Genomic DNA, 23,445 nt, shown 5'->3' with positions numbered 1-23,445 from the left:
ATTATTGCAGTTTACGAAAAGTGCAATAATTACACTTGCAGGGTTAAGGGTAGTGGGAGTTGGGACCCAGACCACTCCAATGGGCAGAAGTGGTCTGGGTGCCTGGAGTGTCCCTTTAATTCTGCACACTGCTGGGCAGCACTTTCAATACTTTATAAATAGTCAGTAATCAACTCACTGTGTATTCTGCAGCAAAAGCCACCGGCCAGCACCGTCAGGTAAGTGGTCACACAGGTAGGTAGATTAGATAATGGAGTAAAGATGATGGGATTAAGAGAAAATGAGAAAATAATGAAAAACGTTAATATTTTATACGTTGAGGGAGAAATGATGTTTGTAGTGTCACTGTTTAGGGGAATCCCTGTAAGCTATAGACCTCTCATTACAGAAACGGGTAACACACAGTACAGGGTTTCTGCTCCTGTGAAGGGATAACTAGTAACGGTTTGGGATTTTTGTCGTTGTGTGTTAAACTGCTGGGTAATTTTAACCTTACAGGGGTATCGCGGTAAATGATACATGGTAGCAGACAATCACTGACTATACAGGGCTGGCACAGTAGGGTAACGATAACTATATATGGGTAGCGAGCGAGGTAAATGATATAAAATAGCACAGTCCACAGTCACTGTATGGGGCTCAAGCAGTAAATTGACTATATAGGGTAATAAGCTTGACTATATAGTGTAACATGATAACTTATATAGTGTACCTGTCACTGTGAAGGGATAATAATTCCAGGCTTTTTCACACACGTAGAAGATTCGAGGGACCACGGCTCGGGCCCAGCTGGGTAACTTGCTGCAAAAGACACATACAGTACGGATTAGAGTGCAAGCTCTGTGCTCAGATTAACCATTTCATGTTATTCTCCTTGCACTTGTGACTACACAAACTCGAATACATTAGTGATATAAGCACAGTGATATTCTAAACATGTGGAAATGAAGGTGCAGGCCAGCCATTATCAGTATTCACCAGAACAAGGCACATCATGGGACCTGAATGGTTTATATACATTAAGGATAATGGGTCTGCCAAGGACTACAGAACATGTCATGCTTTAAGAAACAATACAAACGGATGTTACTAATACAATCTTTAATATTTTGTATATTTATGATCACAGTGTATCGATAGACTGATCCTATAAATTAAATAATGTAACAAATAAATTGTAACAGGGTCTAGGAAATCCAGCAGTCAGAGCACAGAAAGCCACATCTCTTTCTCCTGCAACTGGATGCCTCCATCTTGGCTACAATTTTGCTTAAAATCTTGTTATTAGCTCCGCCCTTTGCGCCTGGCAGTCAGCATAGAGAAAGCATACAGAGAAGACGAGAAATGAAACAATGTTTCTATTTTTCCTCCTCATTTGCATTGTGTGCCTTGACTGTGCCAGGACTAAACAGGATTGTGATATAATTTTTTTAATGAAAAAAAAAGGTTAATAAAATTCTAAGTAATTTTCACTATTTTACGTAGTGGTGTGATTTTCAGAGAACTCCCCTCTAATTGGAGAATCTATCCGTTAAAGGAACACTATAGCATTAGAAATGCAAACCTATAGCTCTATAGTGTTCTCCTCTTCATTTAGCTTCAACCTCTGAATCTAAATAAAAATGTGAATAAAGTATTTTGCTCAACGTTTTTCCAGCGTCGAGGTCGAGTCCCCGTAGCTTTTTGATTCCCCCTCCCTCCCCCCCACAACATTCTGATGATGCTTCTTAACGTTCAGACTAGTGCTCCTCATAAAGTAGAGCTGGGAACGAAAAGCGCATGTATGTCCAGCGCTGCGGCCCTCGAATGAAATGAAAGTTTGCTGTGAGAACGAAGTTTGACTTGTCAGGCCAGCCACTAAAGGGGTCTTTAACCCTGAAATGTAAATGTTTACAATGCAGGGTTAAAATTACAGGACCACTGCACTCAGGCCACTTCATTGGGGTATACGGTCTGGTGCTTTTAGTGATCCTTTAATGCTTCCAGTCTCTTAGTACAGGAATGAGTCCCGCAGGCTGAAACCAAGACACGCTCAGGATGGGTTTATTAACTCCGTTACTTACAATAAAGCCGTCTACCATTTTACATGACTTTAAATCCATCTGATAGCATTCACGTTAAATCAACACGAATATATTGCTTTCTATAAACCAAGTGTCAGTATAGAGACTTTCTGAATGCTTAGCACCATTACGGTGTGGGGGACCCCATGCGGGAACCCCAGGTTAAAAGAGGAGAATTAGGTGCACCTTAGTTATACGAGTTAAAGATGCTTTGAGCCGTAACTCCCATTCCTCCCATAATCTAAAACACTAAAATCACGGAGCCCAGAAAACAGCGCAGATATATATTTAATGAAAGATAAATCTTATTCCCAACCTTGTTTGTACACAGATCTTTGAATAATACTGTGTGCGTAAAATAATAAGGACAAGGGTACGAAGCAGTGATTTACATTTAAGGGTGGCTGGGGGTGTGTTTGTGTGTGTGTGTGTATTTATGTGCACGATATAAATATAAATCACTGTATCTGTAAATGGCTGGTGCTATATATACAAGTAATAATAATTACCATGATGATGAATGTATATAAATATATCCATAGAAACGCACACGTAAAGCGGTATTTGTATGTGAGGTCAGAGCACGGTATCTAGTGATTGTTATTTGATTGATAATCCCCCCCAGCCCATTCTGTGATGGAAGTCCCTAGCAGACTCTGAGATCAGGTGACTCCAGGCTTGGCCGGCTGAGCAGAGAAGCGGAGGGCGAGGGGGGGGGGGGGGGTTTGTTGGAGGTTGATGTGCTGGACTGATTGTCAGCAGGGACCTACTTACTGTTTCTAATAATAGAAAGAGAGTGGAGTCGTGTAAGATGCAAAGAGCTAAATATAGTTCCCAATGCTGTCATCTCCCCCCCCTCCTGCCCACGCCTCCCCCTCTCTGCCTGTGATATCCATACCTGGATATTAATCTAGGCATCCATGCTCACTGGGGGGCTCTCGTGTACACAGCTTACAAGGGCTAACTTTCAAACCGCACATGTTTGTCAACTACATTCTTCTCAGCTGACCCTTTTTTTTTTTTTTTTTTTTACTTTTTTGGAAATTTAAATTCTGCACAGATTTAGGAATAAACAACAATCTAAAGGTCATAAACATAAATAAATAAACAAACAAATGAATAAATAAACGCATCCCACAATCCTCTGCCGTGATGAATTTGCTGTTTTTACATATTTCACGTTTTTATATAACTACTGCAGCTACACTTAGACATCGGAAGAAAAAAAAAATATAGGGTTATTAACCCCTTAATTACCAAGGACATGCCACGCAAGTCATGGTAAAAAAATGGATTTTCTAAGCCCCTTAAAGGCTTAATATATTTGGGATTCATCTGACATGGCAGAGTGGCTTGCTACAATGGGCAACTCAGTCGTACGTCTGATGATATCGTGAAAAAAGGATGGATGCAATAAATAAATCTGTTTTTCGTGAACTATAGATTGGCTGCGTTTACGTGTTCGATATGGCGTCATCCTAAAGACGTTGCTCTGTGTAGTATATTTTCACGCAGTGAGCAGACTGTAGTATTACCTGGAAAGGTGAACCCGTTTCTCTGTGTACTGCCCAGAGCCATGGGCGGGGTCATGATGCGCTCGATTCTCAATCACTTCTACCCCCTCCCCTCGGTCGCTCTCCTGGTGGCTGTGTCTGCTGATTGTGTACAGCTGTCCAATCTTGTACTGTTAGTAAGACAGAGAGACATGGGGGTCATGCTGATAATTTAACAATGCGTCCGGCAAATATAACAAGTTTATAAACTGGACATTGTGAACATTAGACAAGGAAATTGCAAATTGTAGGAAAAGTGGTTGTGGTGGAAAAGTAGCAAAGTTGTGGAATTTTTCTAGTTTAATTATTCGTGCCTAAATTGTCTGATACCCTTATCAGTAAATTCCCCACAGTAATGCAGCAACATTTATTCCAACAACGTAATATGCAACATATTCCTTTCATTTGGTTTTGTATACTTTATTTTTTTGCTATGTATTGATTTACTTTTCACGAGGCTAGCCCCGTATTACAATAATCTAGAAAACATTTACCGTAAATATTTTTTTTTTTTTTTTTTAAAGACAGAATAGGCGGAGAGAGAGAATGAAAGAGGAGCAGTCTAGGGACGGTCTAAAGAATGGATCTGAGGACAATAAGAACAGAAGGTGAAAGAGAAAAGAAGGGAGATAATATCAGGAGCGAAATGGAAAGAGATTGGAGTGAATGAATTGTCTGCAATCATCCTTGAAACATTGTGTGACCTAGAAATCAGAAACAGGCACAACTCTGCTGGTAATATTTCCAGATCTATCGGACGCGATTCGTCAGCTGTACAAGTATGCGCATAGCCCATGTGATCACAGAACATGACCGAACTAAAAGGACGAGTTCTAAAAATAGAAAATACTACAAAGTAACAATGCAGAGAAACTGCAAAGTGTGACCGTGTGCTAGGGCTTCCACTTGGACATCACGCAGTCCGAGTGATAGATCTGGGTCAAACTGCAATCAAATATTCATAATGTAATTACCCAATGTAAAAACAGACTCGAATTTTGGCCCCAATTCATTGTCTCTCTGTTATAGGAAATATTTATTGGTGTATAAGATGTAATGATATAATATAAATACGGTGCTTAGATTGTCCCTTTAATATAAAATGTGAGCAAAGAATCATTATGTACCAAATACAATAGCCAGACACACAAAGGCTAAACTAAGCGAACAATTGCGGAGAACTGAGAGGGACTCCAATGGAAAATTAAGGTCATATAATCTAGACTGGAATATTAACGGAGTTTGGGAATTTTCTACTTTTGTGTTTCCTTCCCTTGTATCTCCTCAATTCACCGATAAATGATTATTAAACCCCATATTGACACATGTGACAGAGAAAATAAAAATACACCATTTAAAGTGTGATTGGCTATAACAAGATAATGTTATTATGCTAAACATAAAGGATAAATTAATTGGCTTAAAGTGAACAGTCATGTCATGGGATTTTCCAAATGATTTACTTATCCTCAATATTTAACAAATAATATGAAATGTACAAGTACGCACTGCCGAATGTATCTGTATCCTGGAATTGGGGGCCTCCTTCTTAGAAACAGAAAACAGAAACAATGTCTGTACTGTTCCTCCTCCAAGCACTCTGTGCCACGCTGTGCCAGGACCGCACTGGATTGTAATGCCAATTGCCAATCGCTAAATCTTGTGTACATTTAAAAGAGATGGAGTATCACATGGAAAAAAAAGTCATAGATTTATCAAGTTTTCATTATTTATTATATATATATATTTTTTTTTTGAAAAAGTTCAGTATCTCGATGAAGAGCGATACAAGCTGATGTATTGTGAAAACTGACTTTTCTGAAATGTGAGCAATGATGTCAGCCCTGGAAAGAAATCCCCAATTTTCTAACTCTGAATTATAGCCTAGAAATGTCCCTCGTTAGTACAGTCAAGAAATACACTTAGATTTAGTACTTTTCCATTAAACAACGCAATGTATACATTTGATGAAATTGCAGAGTTTGTTAAATTGCCAAGTTGGAGAATGTCTGCAGCTGGGGTAAGCTATTTTGGTCTAAATTGTGCATAACTGAAAATTCTGAAAAATGAAATGTAACAAAAGAAAATACTTAATATATAATTAGTATATGAATTTATAGATTTTAACAGCTAGGAAATTGCCTGTTTTTGAATGTTTTGCACTGAAAGGTCTGCATTTTGCAGCAGACAGGGGGCAGCCATTATTCTGTTCCCAGCTGTGTTTTTCCCGGTCACGGACCCTGGTTTATATATCAGCATTTTCATTGGCTGCTATTGTTTGTAATGTAAAAATAGAATTACACTTATTGGAACTTCTTCAAGCTTTGTGTAAGTAAAACACAAACCATTCGTGTTCAAGGTTTCCTGTTTGAAAGGTATACAAATAGGACCATAAATACATGATATAACCTTGATCCCTGTATACGCGAGATTTCTGGTCACTTAAGAAAGGTTGAGTGTATCCTTTTACATTGCGGTGTTCTTTTTATGACTCAGACCAGTTTTAATCACCCAATAATTGTATCTATATATTGTGCACGCTCAGACTAAGAAATATTGTAAATTTGTCGCTCAAATTTCAGTTTTATTGCTCAACGTCTGTGCTCAAACTATTTGACCCCAATTTTTGTATCCACATTCTAACTTTGTTTTGAACCACACGAGATCCTCTCCATCCCTCTGCATCTCTGCAGAGGCTGTGTAAATGGTGTCACTGCCTCCTCTCTCACAGACAGTACAGCAGCAAATGTAGGTCAAACTTCAGGTCTCTTAGGAAGTTACCCAAAAAAGGCATGGATATAGGCTACTGAGTGCATTTCAGGGATTATTTGCAGGCTGCAGTAAAATATGGCAGGATAATTGGTACTATATAATCTATAATCTACCTGCTCCTCATGTATGTACGTAGTGGGGAATCGTGATGCAGCATACTAACATAGAACTATCCCAATTACCACCCAAATAATGATGAAACAGGCCACAGCGTTTATTATAACCTATGATACATACTGTATAACACATCCATAATTTATTTTAATATTATTCTTTACTTGATATAAACCAAACGTCAAACATCAATAACCATAACTTAACAAATAAGTTAACATATAGTGTCATACAGTATAACCCAACCGTCCTTGCCAATATATTGACCATGAGTCTATGTACCACTTCTTCTCACCTCCCCCCTCGGTATAAATTCCTTTTCATTCCAATGCTTACCACCAGCCGACCTTATCCTCGCTCGTTGGGCACGTCCAAACAGGTAACCTAAGGTTAACCCTTTAGAGCAGGGGAGGTTGAGGCTTGAAACTGGACCACCTCATTCCACATATTAACCTAACGGCCTCAAACTTAATTGGTAAGGACATACCCCCGGCCAAAAACCACTCAAGGCCTGTTCCACCGTTTCCTGCAGGGCAAGATTAAAAAGGTTGAGCCCGACTTCCGTCAAGTGCACCCCGTTCCCCCGAAATAGATTGGCAGCATCCTGCTCGAGCATTCCCTATGGCGAACTGGAATTCCCCGAACACTCAAAACAAACCTAGAAACCCTCCTGTACAGTTTCCGATGCGCTCCATGGCACTCTGATTACTAGCGCGCTGCCAGAAATTACGGGCGATACCCTCGGACAAAACCAGGTGTACATCCAGGAACAAAACTAGGAAGTGTGCCATGTCCCTCTGAATGGCAGACACTAAATCCCATATGGGCACTGAACCCAGGTCATTCCGCCACAGATGAATGACAAGGACACTCGGGACCCCCAGGAGACGGGACAGCTGAACCAAGTCGAGGAGGAGCCGCACCCACCTCATGCTTCTGGTGCCAAACCACTGAACTTCCTCTTCATAAGGCGTAAGACCCAACCATTAGCCTCCAGGCCGGACTGATGCACGCCTCCTGGCCCAATAGACATAGGAGTGTCCCATGATCCATATTCTGGGGGAACCGGACCTGCAGAGAGAAATCAACTTCGGAGACTGGCAGGGAGAACATAGGACATATAAGGACTCAGAACCACTTGTGCCAGCATACCAAGCCTAAAGGCCTCCGTAGCAGCCCCTTTACGGAATGAATGCCCCCTGAACTCCCTGCTATCAATTCCCAGGAATTTGAGCCCCAAGTGGAACACCCTAATGAATTGGAAGTGGGCGAGAAAACTGCCGTCCTCGTGAACTAAAAGGGGGGAGGGCGGGGCAGAAAAGCCGGACGGTAGGAACAATACTCACCAAAGGAAAAAAAACGGGACAAATGCGAAACTCGGCACCGCACCTAAGCGGACCCACTTGCCCTTCCCAAAGACATTAGTCTTTGATCTGCGAATCCTGAAAGAAACATGGTCCGCTGTGCATGTAACATCACCAAAAAGCAACCCCCCCCACACGCCAACGACTAGGGCACACCAGCCCTCCGATCCGCATGAACCCGAAGAATGCCAGGGAAAATGCCAGCCGAAATAGACGGGCCTCAAAGACAGAATGGCAAACCTTGGGTAACAACTCACACAAACTAGCCAAGAGAGCGCCTGAGAAAGGACGCCTTGAGTCCTGAGAGGACACACCCAGCCGCAAGCCCTTTAGGGCCTGGCTAACCATGAATGCCTTGGTAGCATCTTCCCATCCCTGCAACTTGGGCAGGAAGCTGAGCCCTGCAAAGCCCGAAGAAATCACGGAGGGGGATAACCCAGCAGACTCCAAAGGGGGACCTAAGGGCGCCGAAGGCAATGGACCACTACCAAGTACTGACAAAGACCCAGGGGGCATCGAGGACTGCACATTGGGGGGTTGCTGGGTTGGGGACCAAACCGACCTGAGTTGAGTATCCATAGAGGAATCCCCGCTAACTGCCACCTCTTGCTCCCACTGATCTAAAAAACCCAGAAGACTGAAGATGAACCCCCCCAACGTGGGACCCAAATGACTAAAAGATGAGGGTGCTCCAACCTGCGGTACAGCAAGCACAGGAGGTAGAGGTAGATTGCCATGAATTCCAGTGTCCACTGGGTTCCTCAAAGGTGTTTCAGGCGCCAAGAGTCCTGTGAGAAGAGCAACGGAGACGAGGTGAGCCCATACTCACAGGAGGCAGCAGAGGTAAGTGACAAGCAGAGGGCAGAGGGGACCCAGAGGAAACAGGGGGAATAGCAGCTGAGGGAAAGGAAGAAGGGAGAAAAGAGGACCCAGCGGAAGGGTGGGGGGAGGGAGCAGAGGGACCGGAAGAAGAAGGAGGGGAACCAAAGGGCCCTCCCAGAGGCAGGTGGGACCCTCCTGGAAGGCAAAAGGGGGGACACAAGTGAAAGACCAGGGAACGGGGGGGGGGGGAGAGACAGAAGGGGAAACAGGGGAAAGAGACCCACGGCAGCTTTCCTCACTGGCAGAGGAGGCTCCCGACCCGTATGAGGTCCTCCCCCCACCCCTCAACGCCGGTACCATGGTACCCCACGTGGCCCTGCAGGGCCTACTCACCACCCTGCTGTCCCGCCTGCCGCGGGGTGATCTTGAAGGCAGCTGGGTGGTCACACGCTGCCAGGGAGGTGCACTTCCTCCACAGCAGTAGCAGGCCGCATGTCTGGAGCCCCAGACACGCGGGCCTCGCAATGCCTCGGGCCCGGCTCCTACTCCTTGGCTCCCCGAGCTCCTGTGGCCTGAGTTGCAGGTGCTAGTGCGGCCCCCAGGGGCAGCAGGGGAGGCCCCTGAAGGAGCCTGACAGCAGGGGGGGGGGGTGGAGAAACACGCCGTCAGCCATACCTGGCTCGCGGAGTTGCCGTCACCATGCAGCGCAGCAGCAGCTCTGAGCGATGCCAGGATAGCCTCAACATCCATCCCTCAAGCAGATAGACTACAGGCCCAGGACAAACAGGAGCAGGAGGACAGGAAGCTGTTTGCTGGTCCGAATCACAAGTGGCACTGAGGTAAGACCACCCCCACCAAACTCACACACCCCATAATCCCACCCACACATTAATACACAACCAATCACACGCATCTATCCCCACACTCATACACGTGCCCTTGTCCGCTTAGCTGCGCTGTCTCCCCAGGGTCTATATCTCTGTAACGGATTAATTAATTAAAATATAAGTTAAATTGTAAATTCACATAATTGTAAAGTTTTAGTATCCCTGAATAGTAGTTCATGCACACTCATAGTATAAAATCATATACATTTTAAAAACTGATATTTTAAGTATTCTTAAATAGTAATCTATACACAAAGTTGTTATTTTGTCCGGTGTCTATATACAAGCTATGCAGCCCGTATACTACACTTGTTTAATTTATTCGATGAAAAAGCACTAAGCCGTGAATGGGTTAATGTCACATATCACATAAAATGGTTTTCTGAAGGGATTTGCATTTCCAAAATCTCCAAAGTCTTGTTCTAGATTTGTACAATGCCCTATTATTTACCATTAATATTGGTATTGACAAGTCTTCATATTTACTAATAGTGCATTAGATTTAACATGGCACACTCTAATAACAGACTGGGCAGATACGTAATGCATCCCTTAAAAACCCAAATATTGAAAATATTCCTTTAAATCAGTCACATAATCTGTGTGGCGCTGCAGGAAATGGCCCTAATGTGGACAGCTGGTAGGAGATATAACTGCAAAACAGACAGGAGTCCAGTATTTTTTTTATTTATTTTTTTAAGAGAGACTGCGTCAGTGGCCAACAAAAAAAAAATATTAGATTTGTGAATATCGGATCCAGGCAGGGAACAATTTCCCAGAAAGCCATACTGTCTGTGTTTTCACTACATGTACAGAGGAAAAACAAGGTAATCAATAAATGATCTAAAATGATTATTAGCCTTTATTTATTTATCCAGCCTCCAGGAGTTATTTTATAGGCTGAGACCAACCGATAGAGAAAGGCTTGAGGGCCCTTCCCACCAGAATAAACATTTAGACTGGAAAAATATCCTTCACTGCTATTCCTTTAATATGTTACATTATAACTGTGCATTTCAAACGTCAACCTTGCTTTCACAAGCACAGCTGTACCCCCAAAACGTACGAGTGTGTGAGTACACTATGGGGTACACTGCAATGCCCCACGCTCCACACTCTAATAACCCATCATTATAATAGCGTGGCTAACAATAGGAATTTTAAAATGTTGAAATTTGGTTTGATGGAGGTCGTTGGGTTTCTACAAATAGCATGTATGTCTTGTTAAATAATGCACGGGATCTTCCAATCCAAAGTCTTGGCTGAGTCTCAGCACTCTCAGCCAGTCACCGCCGTCAATGGCTGGCATTGGATCATTATCGTAGCGACAGCAAGGGGGGTCCCTGCTTTTGGATGGAGATAGGTGTGTATTCGTCAAACCGCAACAAGAATGCTTCACGGGAAACAGGGAGACAGCACCCTAAGGTTCATAGCACCATAACCACTACAATGCACCCGTTTAAGGTTAAATTATCTTCTTTAACTTCCAAATTAGTAAAAGACCCATCTTAAATGTTATTGGCAGGGTTTAGTTTTCTATCATATTTATGCTGGCTTTACGTTCCCAGTATTAACCCTTGTGTGACTGTTTGGAGGGCTCAGTAACACAGGCTCAATGCGTCTCTACGGTGCATTAACCCTTCAATAAGCAGCCATAGCCTGCAGGAAGGGTTAATACTTCTTAGCCCGGCGTCACCGAATGATGTCATGCCTGCGTTAATGGTGACCTGGTCACCCTTTACTAACGACCATCCCCTCCTCCGGAGTAATTAGGGACGAGCAGGAGGCTGTATCGTTACCTGCGGCTCACACAATTAGCACTCAGATCGTTTGTAGTGACAGAACGGTGAGCATCCATCACCTCCTGTTACCATAGTGACACCATCATTCCCAAAACGCCATGCCCTGCTCCCTCTAACCCCCACTCTCAGTCAGCCCCACTCAGTCAGTTCACTGTCACTCTCAGTGGTAGGGAGGGAGCTCATGCTGTCTCTTTATCGCACTCTATGGAACTCTAACTTCTTGCTTTTACTGTCTCGTTAACTCTCCTTCCTCACTCTCTATCATGGGGTCTCTTGTTTCCTCACTCTCTCTGTCTACCTCTTCACTCACTAACTCTCTTTCTATCCCTTTCTCTTCCCTTACTATGTCTCTCTACTTCTCTATCCCTTCCTCACACTCTGTCTCTCTGTAGCTCACTCTCTTTCTCTCACTCTCTGTCTCTCTGTAACTCACTCTCTATCTCACTCTCTGTCTCTCCGTAGCTTACTCTGTCTCTATGTTGCTCACTCTCTGTCTCTCCGTAGCTCACTCTCTCCCTCTCTGTTTCTCACTCTCTGTCTCTCTGTAACTCACTCTCTATCTCACTCTCTGTCTCTCCGTAGCTCACACTCTGTCTCTCTGTAGCTCACTCTCTTTCTCTCACTCTCTGTCTCTCTGTAACTCACTCTCTCTCTCACTCTCTGTCTCTCCGTAGCTCACACTCTGTCTCTCTGTAGCTCACTCTCTGTCTCTCACTCTCTGTCTCTCTGTAACTCACTCTCTATCTCACTCTCTGTCTCTCCGTAGCTCACTCTCTGTCTCTATGTTGCTCACTCTCTGTCTCTCCGTTGCTCACGCTCTCCCTCTCTGTCTCTCACTCTCTGTCTCTCCGTAGCTCACTCTCTTCCTCACACTCTCTGTCTCTCTGTAACTCACTCTCTGTCTCTCCGAAGCTCACACTCTGTCTCTCCGTAGCTCACTCTCTGTCTCTCCGTAGCTCACTCTCTCCCTCTCACTCTCTGTCTCTCACTCTCTGTCTCTCACTCTCTGTCTCTCTGTCTCTCACTCTCTGTCTCTCTGTAGCTCACTCTCTGTCTCTCTGTCTCTCACTTTCTGTCTCTCTGTAGCTCACTCTCTGTCTCTTACTCTCTGTAGCTCTGAATAATCTGTGTTATATTTGGAATTCTTTTCTGGGGGGAAAGATAAATTTTGCTCCTTTTCCCACTATTTATTACGTTGTGACTTCTCCGTCATGCTGTAACCATCACAATCTATTTTTTATGTTTACACGTTTTATTAATTTAAAGAGTATTTTCTAGTGTTTACTTGCACACTTTTAATCTAGCGACGTAGGAGAGGCAGAATATGTTCAAAATATCCCAATAGTGTCAAGGAATGCAAAGCACTGTCAGAATAATGAATAAAGCTTTTCAAACTACATTTAATAAACAGATTCTGTTTCCAGAACACAAAGCTCCTCCTTCAGCCCTCGATGGGGAGATTTATCAAAGGGCGGGGATCTGAAAAGTGGTGCAAAGTTCTAAAAGTGGAGCAATCGCCATGGAAACCAATTAAACATTGCTGATCTCTCCACCTTTTGTCTTTCTTTCCTTCTGTGTCTCTTCATCTGTCTCGCTTCCTCACTCTCTCTTTTTACCTCTCTGTCTCTTTGAAGCTTTCATTCTCTCACTCTCTATCTCCTTTCCTTATTCTCTCTTACTCTCTGTATCTCTCTCTCTATCTCACTGTCTCCCCAGGTATATCTCTTCATCTCTCTTTTCTCTCTCATCGGTCTCGCTTCCTCACACTTCCTGACTCTCTCTTTTTTTTCTTTGTATCTCTCACTCCTTCTTTCTCTCCCTCTCCTTTCCTTATTCTCTCATACTGTCTGTCTCGCTCTCTCTGTCTCTCTTACTGTCTCTCCATGTCTGTCTATTCTTCCTGCTGTCTCTATGTTGACATCTCGTCTCGCAGTGTCTGCCCAGCTCATTACACAGTTATCCTGGTTTAAGTAACCACATAAGAACCTCCTTACAGACTAAGGATCCAATGCCCAAAATACAGCACAGGGTCTTGTGTGTCGTGGTACAATTAATGGATTTATTTACCCATGCCTCCAACCAGTCTGGTGCCCATCACACACTCCACGCTATTTCATAACGGGTGGCAATAATTCCTCTAAATATGGGCAATACATCATGGCACTCTACATTCCCATGTCAGCTGTGCTGTGTGTGACATACGAAAGGTTAACCCTAATTTAATATCTAATCCTTGCCAGCAGTGCAAGGGTTAAACCAGAGTGATATTAGATTATGATTTATTGGGTGCTAAGATGGTATGCTTGGCAGGAATTGTGCATATTTTGTAAAGGTTGTAATATTTTTATTACCTGAAATGAATACCTTAAAATAGAGGATGCAGTATCATAGAGGATTTTAAGTATCAAAGGGACATCTCATTACAGTGGTTATTGTACAGCTTATTGAAGTGGTTATTGTACAGCGTGTTGAAATGGTTATTGTACAGCTTGTTACAGTGGTTATTGTACAGCCTGTTGCAGTGGTTATTGTACAGCGTGTTGAAGTGGTTATTGTACAGCGTGTTGAAGTGGTTATTGTACAGCGTGTTGAAGTGGTTATTGTACAGCCTGTTGCAGTGGTTATTGTACAGCGCGTTGAAGTGGTTATTGTACAGCGTGTTGAAGTGGTTATTGTACAGCGTGTTGAAGTGGTTATTGTACAGCTTGTTACAGTGGTTATTGTACAGCCTGTTGCAGTGGTTATTGTACAGCTTGTTACAGTGGTTATTGTACAGCGTGTTGAAGTGGTTATTGTACAGCGCGTTGAAGTGGTTATTGTACAGCTTGTTACAGTGGTTATTGTACAGCCTGTTGCAGTGGTTATTGTACAGCGCGTTGAAGTGGTTATTGTACAGCGCGTTGAAGTGGTTATTGTACAGCGTGTTGAAGTGGTTATTGTACAGCGAGTTGAAGTGGTTATTGTACAGCCTGTTGCAGTGGTTATTGTACAGCGTGTTGAAGTGGTTATTGTACAGCTTGTTACAGTGGTTATTGTACAGCGTGTTGCAGTGGTTATTGTACAGCGTGTTGAAGTGGTTATTGTACAGCGTGTTGAAGTGGTTATTGTACAGCGTGTTGAAGTGGTTATTGTACAGCTTGTTACAGTGGTTATTGTACAGCGTGTTGCAGTGGTTATTGTACAGCGCGTTGAAGTGGTTATTGTACAGCGTGTTGAAGTGGTTATTGTACAGCGAGTTGAAGTGGTTCTTGTACAGCGTGTTGCAGTGGTTATTGTACAGCGCGTTGAAGTGGTTATTGTACAGCGCGTTGAAGTGGTTATTGTACAGCGTGTTGAAGTGGTTATTGTACAGCGAGTTGAAGTGGTTATTGTACAGCCTGTTGCAGTGGTTATTGTACAGCGTGTTGAAGTGGTTATTGTACAGCTTGTTACAGTGGTTATTGTACAGCGTGTTGAAGTGGTTATTGTACAGCGTGTTGAAGTGGTTATTGTACAGCGTGTTGAAGTGGTTATTGTACAGCTTGTTACAGTGGTTATTGTACAGCGTGTTGCAGTGGTTATTGTACAGCGCGTTGAAGTGGTTATTGTACAGCGTGTTGAAGTGGTTATTGTACAGCGAGTTGAAGTGGTTATTGTACAGCGTGTTGCAGTGGTTATTGTACAGCGCGTTGAAGTGGTTATTGTACAGCCTGTTGCAGTGGTTATTGTACAGCGTGTTGAAGTGGTTATTGTACAGCGTGTTGAAGTGGTTATTGTACAGCTTGTTACAGTGGTTATTGTACAGCGTGTTGAAGTGGTTATTGTACAGCGTGTTGAAGTGGTTATTGTACAGTGTGTTGTAGTGGTTATTGTACAGCGCGTTGAAGTGGTTATTGTACAGCGTGTTGTAGTGGTTATTGTACAGCGTGTTGAAGTGGTTATTGTACAGCGTGTTGCAGTGGTTATTGTACAGCGTGTTGAAGTGGTTATTGTACAGCGTGTTGCAGTGGTTATTGTACAGCGTGTTGAAGTGGTTATTGTACAGCGTGTTGAAGTGGTTATTGTACAGCGTGTTGAAGTGGTTATTGTACAGCGTGTTGTAGTGGTTATTGTACAGCGTGTTGAAGTGGTTATTGTACAGCGTGTTGAAGTGGTTATTGTACAGCGTGTTGCAGTGGTTATTGTACAGCGTGTTGAAGTGGTTATTGTACAGCGTGTTGAAGTGGTTATTGTACAGCGTGTTGCAGTGGTTATTGTACAGCGTGTTGCAGTGGTTATTGTACAGTGTGTTGAAGTGGTTATTGTACAGCGTGTTGCAGTGGTTATTGTACAGCATGTTGAAGTGGTTATTGTACAACGTGTTGTAGTGGTTATTGTACAGCGTGTTGCAGTGGTTATTGTACAGCGTGTTGAAGTGGTTATTGTACAGCGTGTTGAAGTGGTTATTGTACAGCGTGTTGTAGTGGTTATTGTACAGCGTGTTGCAGTGGTTATTGTACAGCGTGTTGAAGTGGTTATTGTACAGCGTGTTGAAGTGGTTATTGTACAGCGTATTGAAGTGGTTATTGTACAGCGTGTTGAAGTGGTTATTGTACAACGTGTTGTAGTGGTTATTGTACAGTGTGTTGTAGTGGTTATTGTACAGCGTGTTGCAGTGGTTATTGTACAGCGTGTTGCAGTGGTTATTGTACAGCGTGTTGTAGTGGTTATTGTACAGCGTGTTGAAGTGGTTATTGTACAGCGCGTTGAAGTGGTTATTGTACAGCGTATTGAAGTGGTTATTGTACAGCGTGTTGCAGTGGTTATTGTACAGCGTGTTGAAGTGGTTATTGTACAGCTTGTTACAGTGGTTATTGTACAGCGCGTTGAAGTGGTTATTGTACAGCGTGTTGTAGTGGTTATTGTACAGCGTGTTGTAGTGGTTATTGTACAGCTTGTTGAAGTGGTTATTGTACAGCGTGTTGAAGTGGTTATTGTATAGCGTGTTGCAGTGGTTATTGTACAGCGTGTTGAAGTGGTTATTGTACAGCGTATTGAAGTGGTTATTGTACAGCGTGTTACAGTGGTTATTGTACAGCGTATTGAAGTGGTTATTGTACAGCGTGTTGAAGTGGTTATTGTACAGCGTGTTGCAGTGGTTATTGTACAGCGTGTTGAAGTGGTTATTGTACAGCGTATTGAAGTGGTTATTGTACAGCGTGTTACAGTGGTTATTGTACAGCGTATTGAAGTGGTTATTGTACAGCTTGTTGAAGTGGTTATTGTACAGCGTGTTGCAGTGGTTATTGTACAGCGTGTTGAAGTGGTTATTGTACAGCGTATTGAAGTGGTTATTGTACAGCGTGTTACAGTGGTTATTGTACAGCGTATTGAAGTGGTTATTGTACAGCTTGTTGAAGTGGTTATTGTACAGCGTGTTGAAGTGGTTATTGTACAGCGTGTTGAAGTGGTTATTGTACAGTGTGTTGTAGTGGTTATTGTACAGCGTATTGAAGTGGTTATTGTACAGCGTGTTACAGTGGTTATTGTACAGCGTATTGAAGTGGTTATTGTACAGTGTGTTGAAGTGGTTATTGTACAGCGCGTTGAAGTGGTTATTGTACAGCGTATTGAAGTGGTTATTGTACAGCGTGTTACAGTGGTTATTGTACAGCGTATTGAAGTGGTTATTGTACAGCGTGTTACAGTGGTTATTGTACAGCGTATTGAAGTGGTTATTGTACAGCGTGTTACAGTGGTTATTGTACAGCGTGTTGAAGTGGTTATTGTACAGCGTGTTGAAGTGGTTATTGTACAGTGTGTTGTAGTGGTTATTGTACAGCGTATTGAAGTGGTTATTGTACAGCGTGTTACAGTGGTTATTGTACAGCGTATTGAAGTGGTTATTGTACAGTGTGTTGAAGTGGTTATTGTACAGCGCGTTGAAGTGGTTATTGTACAGCGTATTGAAGTGGTTATTGTACAGCGTGTTACAGTGGTTATTGTACAGCGTATTGAAGTGGTTATTGTACAGCGTGTTACAGTGGTTATTGTACAGCGTATTGAAGTGGTTATTGTACAGCGTGTTACAGTGGTTATTGTACAGCGTGTTGAAGTGGTTATTGTACAGCTTGTTGAAGTGGTTATTGTACAGCGTGTTGAAGTGGTTATTGTACAGCGTGTTGCAGTGGTTATTGTACAGCGTGTTGAAGTGGTTATTGTACAGCGTATTGAAGTGGTTATTGTACAGCGTGTTACAGTGGTTATTGTACAGCGTATTGAAGTGGTTATTGTACAGCTTGTTGAAGTGGTTATTGTACAGCGTGTTGAAGTGGTTATTGTACAGCGTGTTGAAGTGGTTATTGTACAGCGCGTTGTAGTGGTTATTGTACAGCTTATTGAAGTGGTTATTGTACAGTGTGTTGCAATGGGTTTGGAGCTAGGGATGTCCCTCGGCAGTGGGTCAGGCTCTGCCCACGCTCCTCTCCTGCCGACATCAGGTGACGAGGGAGACCTAAGGCACATGCATGCGTTACACTGGCCGCGCTCGCATTAGGATTTCCCCATAGGAAAGCATTAATCATTGCTTTCCTATGGGGATTTCAGTGAAGCTGGAAGTCCTCATGCATAGAATGAGTGGTCTGGGTGCCTATAGTGTCCATTTAAAATTGAAACCCACAGACTAAACAATGAACTCTGCAAATCTTCAGTTCAGAAACATACCTGCAGCTCTCTATAAATAATATTGATCCCTGCACTTAAAATTAAACGTCTTGTTTTCTATACATTGAAATGTAACCAATAGTAATTCACCTCTTACAAAGCTTACATTGAACTCAGCAAGGTCCCAGCTGATGACAGATCCTGTGTTCAGTAAACGCGTTTGGCCGGATTGAGACAGTTCAGCTTTAATAATGGTTTAATGTTAAGGTTTAAAATGTGCACACCTGTGAGTTTAACAAACAGACAGATGTACATCCCAGCCTCATGTAGTTAGATTTTCCTATACAGACGTTTGACCACAATTTCTTGCGAATCGGTTTTTTTCTGTTATGCCTACTCATTGGTTAGAGACGGGCTGCCCTAGTTTTTTTTTTTTTTGTGAGCTCCAAATCAGAAGAACTGCTTAAAAAAAACCTGACAATCCAAATGTCGTAACGGTATTTAATTTAATTTCATAACGAGAATTAAGACAGACGGACCAGATAGACAGACAGACAGACAGACAGGTAGAAAGATTACATTATTAAAGTTTGCCAGTTCCATCACACATTGGGGGCCTATTCACTAAACAGTAAACTGATATCTGACTTACAAAATCGAGACCAATATAACGAGAACATGATCTATTAGCTGTGTTGGAGAGCCTGCCCACTTGTTATTCAATATAGCCATCTGACACGTTACAGCATGAAATATTAAGAATATTATAACAAAATAAATGACATTTTATATCAGCGTATGCAAAATAGAAAATGTTGATAATTTATAGCAAATGGAATGTTTCAATGTATCTATAGTTTACACGTCACGGCCAAATCCTGCTTACGCTTACCAATGCTTTGAGGAAGTGAAAGAGTGGGTGGGTGTCAGGGAGACCCCCTGATTTTGTCAAACTGCTTGGAGGTGACTCTCACTGACTCCCTGCACTACAATAAGCTGTTCTGGTTGTGGTGCTGGGAGAAGCCCTTTAACCCCTTAAGGACCAAACTTCTGGAATAAAAGGGAATCATGACATTTCATACATGTCATGTGTCCTTAAGGGGTTAAAAGTAAAAAAGAGAACAACAAAAAAAAGACTCAAGGACACCGACTTCAGGAACTTGCTGTTAGAAGGTGCAATGTTCAACATATCATTTTCTTCCACCTGCAGTTAAAACTAAATATCACTTCACACTGATGGACAATACAAGAAAAGTGCTGCCCTGCATTATCAAGAATTTAAATGTCGCATGTAGTAAATCAATGTATTAATCCACTTGAGTTGCTAAAGAAAAATTCCTTAATTAGTTTTCCTCCTCTAGCAGGGTAATGCTACATACAGTGTGGCAGAACTTTTCATGCTCTGCCCATTCAAAGACAGTCACAGCATGTGTCTAAGAAAACGTGGGGAATCTGGCAAACTAAACTGAGATATCTCGGGCTGGAGCGAGGATATTTTAGCTTTCTATAAAAGTGGAGTTAAAGGTTGCGTCTGGTTCCACATCCGGGAACTGCAAGAAAAGAGTCATTCTACTGACTGAGGGAAAAACAGCCTTTTAAGTTTTAATTGTCTTTTAATCCACGCGGACCTTATCATGGCGTCACAATATCTTCCCCTGTGTGAATTAAATACGCACTAACTTCCAGAAGAATCCCCAGAGTTTGAACGTCAAAAATCAAGTCGTGTTAATAGTTTAATGGTTTCTGAGACGAGGCAGCCAATGTCCTTGTAAGGAACAACTGTCTTTCTTAGAGATAACTACAAATCCCTTGACATTGATAGGCTTGACGTTGAGAAGAACTCACCTAGAGACTCGGAAAGAAGATATCAAGTATGATATCCTGCTACCAATGTGGGGTAGTTCTCTCTGAATCAGGATTCAGGATTTCGCAAAGGACGAATGATGGGGTTTCTGATTTGGACCCAGCCCATGGCCCAGAAGATCTGCACAAAATTACTTGGACGAAAGGCAATGCAATCTGCAGCAAAGACCACCACTTGCAAATGTGCGTTTGATTTTCTATTAGTAGTGAATTGCATTATGGGGGAACATCACTGCTCTCTCTATTGGATTTGTGTTTGTTTTGTTCTTTAACCCCATAAGGACCAACCTTCTGGAATAAAAGGGAATCATGACATGTCACACATGTCATGTGTCCTTAAGGGGTTAAACCAGTTTAATTATCATTTTAGGCAGCTGAATGTGCAGCAGGATGCACATTCTACCATTTTACTGACTGGGGACTTCCTGACACCGTTCAGTGACCGCACACTGACTTCCTGTGCTTCAAGCCACTATTCACATATATGTCTGAAGTTACATAATACAGGGTAACACAACACAGCATGCAAACGAAGCAATACATAGCATATACACTGATCAGCCACAACATTAAAACCATCTGCCTAATATCGTGTAGATCCCCCTCGTGCTGCCAAAACACCTCTGATGCGTTGACGCATGGACTCCATAAGACCACTGAATGTATCCTGTGGTATCTGACATTAGTAGCAGATTCTAAGTTGCAAGATGGGGCCTCCATGGATCAGATTTGTTGTTCCAGCACATCCCACAGATGCTTAATTGGATTGAGATCTGTGGAATTTAGAGGCCAAGGCAACACCTTGAACTCTTTGTCAGGAATGGTTTGTCAAACCATTCCTGAACAATCTTTGCAGTGTGTCAGGGTGCATTATCCTGCTGATAAAGGCCCCTGCCATCAGGGAACACCATTGCTATGAAGGTGTGTATGTGGTCTGCAACAATCTCTAGGCAGGTGGTACGTGTCAAAGCAACATCCACATGAATGCCAAAACTCAACGTTTCCCAGCAGGACATTGCCTAGAGGATAACACTGCCTCTGCCGGCCTGCCTCCTTCCCATAGTGCATCCTGCGGTCATCTTTTCCCAGGTAAATGATGCACCAAACCATCCACATGATCTAAAAAAAAAAAAGTGATTTAGCAGACCATGCAACCTTTTTTCCATTCCACCAGGGTCCAGTTCTGATCCTTGTCCCCATTGAAAGTGCTTTTAGCGGTGGACAGGGTTCATCATTGGCACTCTGACTGGTCTGCGCTACACAGCTCCATTAGAAGCAAACTGCAATGCCCTGTGTGTTCTGACACCTTTCTATCATGGCTAGCATTATTTTTCAGCAATTTTAGCCACTTTAGCTCTTCTGTGTAATCGGACCAGACAGGCTAGCCTTCGCTCCCCAACTGCATCAATGAACCTTGGGCGCCCATAACCCAGATTCCAGTTCACCGGTTGTCTTTCATTTCACCACATTCGGTAGGTACTAACCACTGCATACCGGGAACACTCCATAGGACTTGGCGTTTTGGATATTCTCTGACCCAGTAGTCTTGCCATCACTATTTGCCCCTTGTCGGAGTCACTCAGATCTTTTCCCTTGCCCATTTTCCCTGCTCCCAACACATGAAATTCAAGAACTGACTGTTCACTTGCTGCCTAATATATCCCACCCCTTGAAGGGTGCCATCATAATGATATAATTAAGGTTATTTACTTCACCTGTCAGCTGGTTTAATGTTCAGATCAGTGTATCTAATTACTAGTGTATACAATACATAGTGTTAGGTCAGAGTCTGGCAAGTTCTTCAACAGTCTACCCTTACAATTGATCTTTCAATTTTGAGCTGAAACTTCATGAAAAAACTGCCTTTATGTTGCCACATAATTTTAATAAAATTGTAACACATTCTGAAGATATACACGGATTCTGCTTGGCAAAGGATGGAGACCTTACATACATCCAGGTAACATTCTTGTCAAGGCTATCCAGAGCCATCTTCACTGGCTGTCCAACTGTGGACCAGGAGACCTATAAATGCTGCTCATTTGAAACATTCATAGCTCTCTATAGGGGTTAGTCAGGAAGACTGCAATAATGGGTTGTAACTCTAACTAGCGAGAGACCAAACGCAACATGTGACAGGGTTTTATCTTGATTGGTTTCTGAAAATCTGATGGGTTATCCTCTCCTGCTTCCCAGTTTTAGCATAGTAAGAAAAAGGGAAACAGAACCTGTACAATTGGTGCCAGATGCCACTTGTTTGACAGTATTTTCTTTATCCATCAGATTTTCATGTGACATTAGAAAGTTTAACGGATCCCAATACTCCAGCTGAGTATATCCATGAAGAATCTCCCAAATCCCAAGCACAGTTGTGATTATTGTAGTGAATATAGCTCCCAATCCCCAAACATTAGCCTAGACTTAATGAAGGGGGTAAAAGTATCTCTTCGTTAAAGTTCAGCGGTGTTCGGGAGTTTCAGTGTCCGATTTTAGTTCCACGCGACCAATGCCCAAATACCGCTGCCTGCATTCTCGTGAACAAGACGGCCGCCAACACAGTTCCCACACGTTCGTGCATACGAGTGGCGGCCACCCGGCAGCACAATTAGAACACACAATGATCGAAGTGTCAAGAGAGGTTATCAGGGGTTAACAAGCCCAGAGGTGGTCCGCAGTTCATGAGTTGCTTCGGTTCCCGAACAGTACATATAAATCCCACAAACTAAGTCGGTCTGTAAGCCTTTTCCATGGCCTATAGTCAGTGGGCAGGAGGCTAGCTTCCACACTCCTCCAAGAGCCCATGGCGAACGTCCAGGCCAAGGGGCGTTCATCACAGAAAGGATTAAAAAGGCCATAGTGACGAAGATACCATGATAGAATGTGACAAGATGAGAGAAGAGTTTTATGAGTATGCAAGCATGATGGGAGTAGAGATTACTGTCAGGAGTATTATTTTGTAAAGTAAAAGCACACGTAAAACTCATTCGTGCTGGAGTGGCTGGAACAGGCCTCAATACACACAGCTTGACAGGCATACGACTGGGAAAACATGATGAATCATCTATGAATCCTCACTGAGCATTCGTTTCAAGCAGGATCTCGTCACTGCGCCAGGCTCGGAACACGACCAGCCTCAGGTGATAAGTAACAGGCAGGTGGGATCTAATGATTTCCACTGACACCCATCAATTCTCTTTTTCTTCCAATAGTTTTCCCAGAGGTGTGAAATTTTCCGAGTGCACCATGACGCCAGTCTTAGCATCTCAAATAGGCATTTAGAGGTTTTCAAAATTTATGTTTTTTAATAAATAATAATAAGATGCTAAAAATAAACTTTTATTTTTTACTTCTATTCATTTTTTCTTTAGCTGATATACACTATTTACTGTTTTGTTTTTAAGACCTTTTATGTTAGTGGTCGTGATGAAGATCCCATTGGTTCTATTGGTAGGGGCATGGCTAGGCTCTAGCAATACCTAAGAAAACTTGATTTACTAATAGCAATTTATATAACTAAAATGTAACTTAGAACAAGAGCAATATATCTTATTTACACAGACTGATTTCTAAACACACTTATTGTA

The 23,445-nt window shown here is 42.6% G+C and overlaps 1 protein-coding gene across 1 annotated transcript in view; it reads right to left on the bottom strand.

The window, feature by feature from the left end:
• LOC134572006 (cytoplasmic phosphatidylinositol transfer protein 1-like) overlaps nt 1-23,445 on the bottom strand; it is a 74,026-nt gene that overhangs the window by 5,027 nt on the left and 45,554 nt on the right. Inside the window, exons 3-5 of the mRNA XM_063430763.1 lie at nt 3,599-3,747; nt 713-801; nt 179-186 (exon numbers count right to left, since the gene is read on the bottom strand). Coding sequence (XP_063286833.1) covers nt 179-186; nt 713-801; nt 3,599-3,747 — 246 coding nt within the window. The remainder of the gene's footprint in view (nt 1-178; nt 187-712; nt 802-3,598; nt 3,748-23,445) is intronic.

The sequence above is a fragment of the Pelobates fuscus genome, chromosome 8, assembly GCF_036172605.1.
Source record: "Pelobates fuscus isolate aPelFus1 chromosome 8, aPelFus1.pri, whole genome shotgun sequence".
NCBI classification, from domain to species: Eukaryota; Metazoa; Chordata; class Amphibia; order Anura; family Pelobatidae; genus Pelobates; species Pelobates fuscus.
Note: the sequence above shows the minus strand (reverse complement) of the source record. Positions and strands in the feature narration are given on the sequence as shown.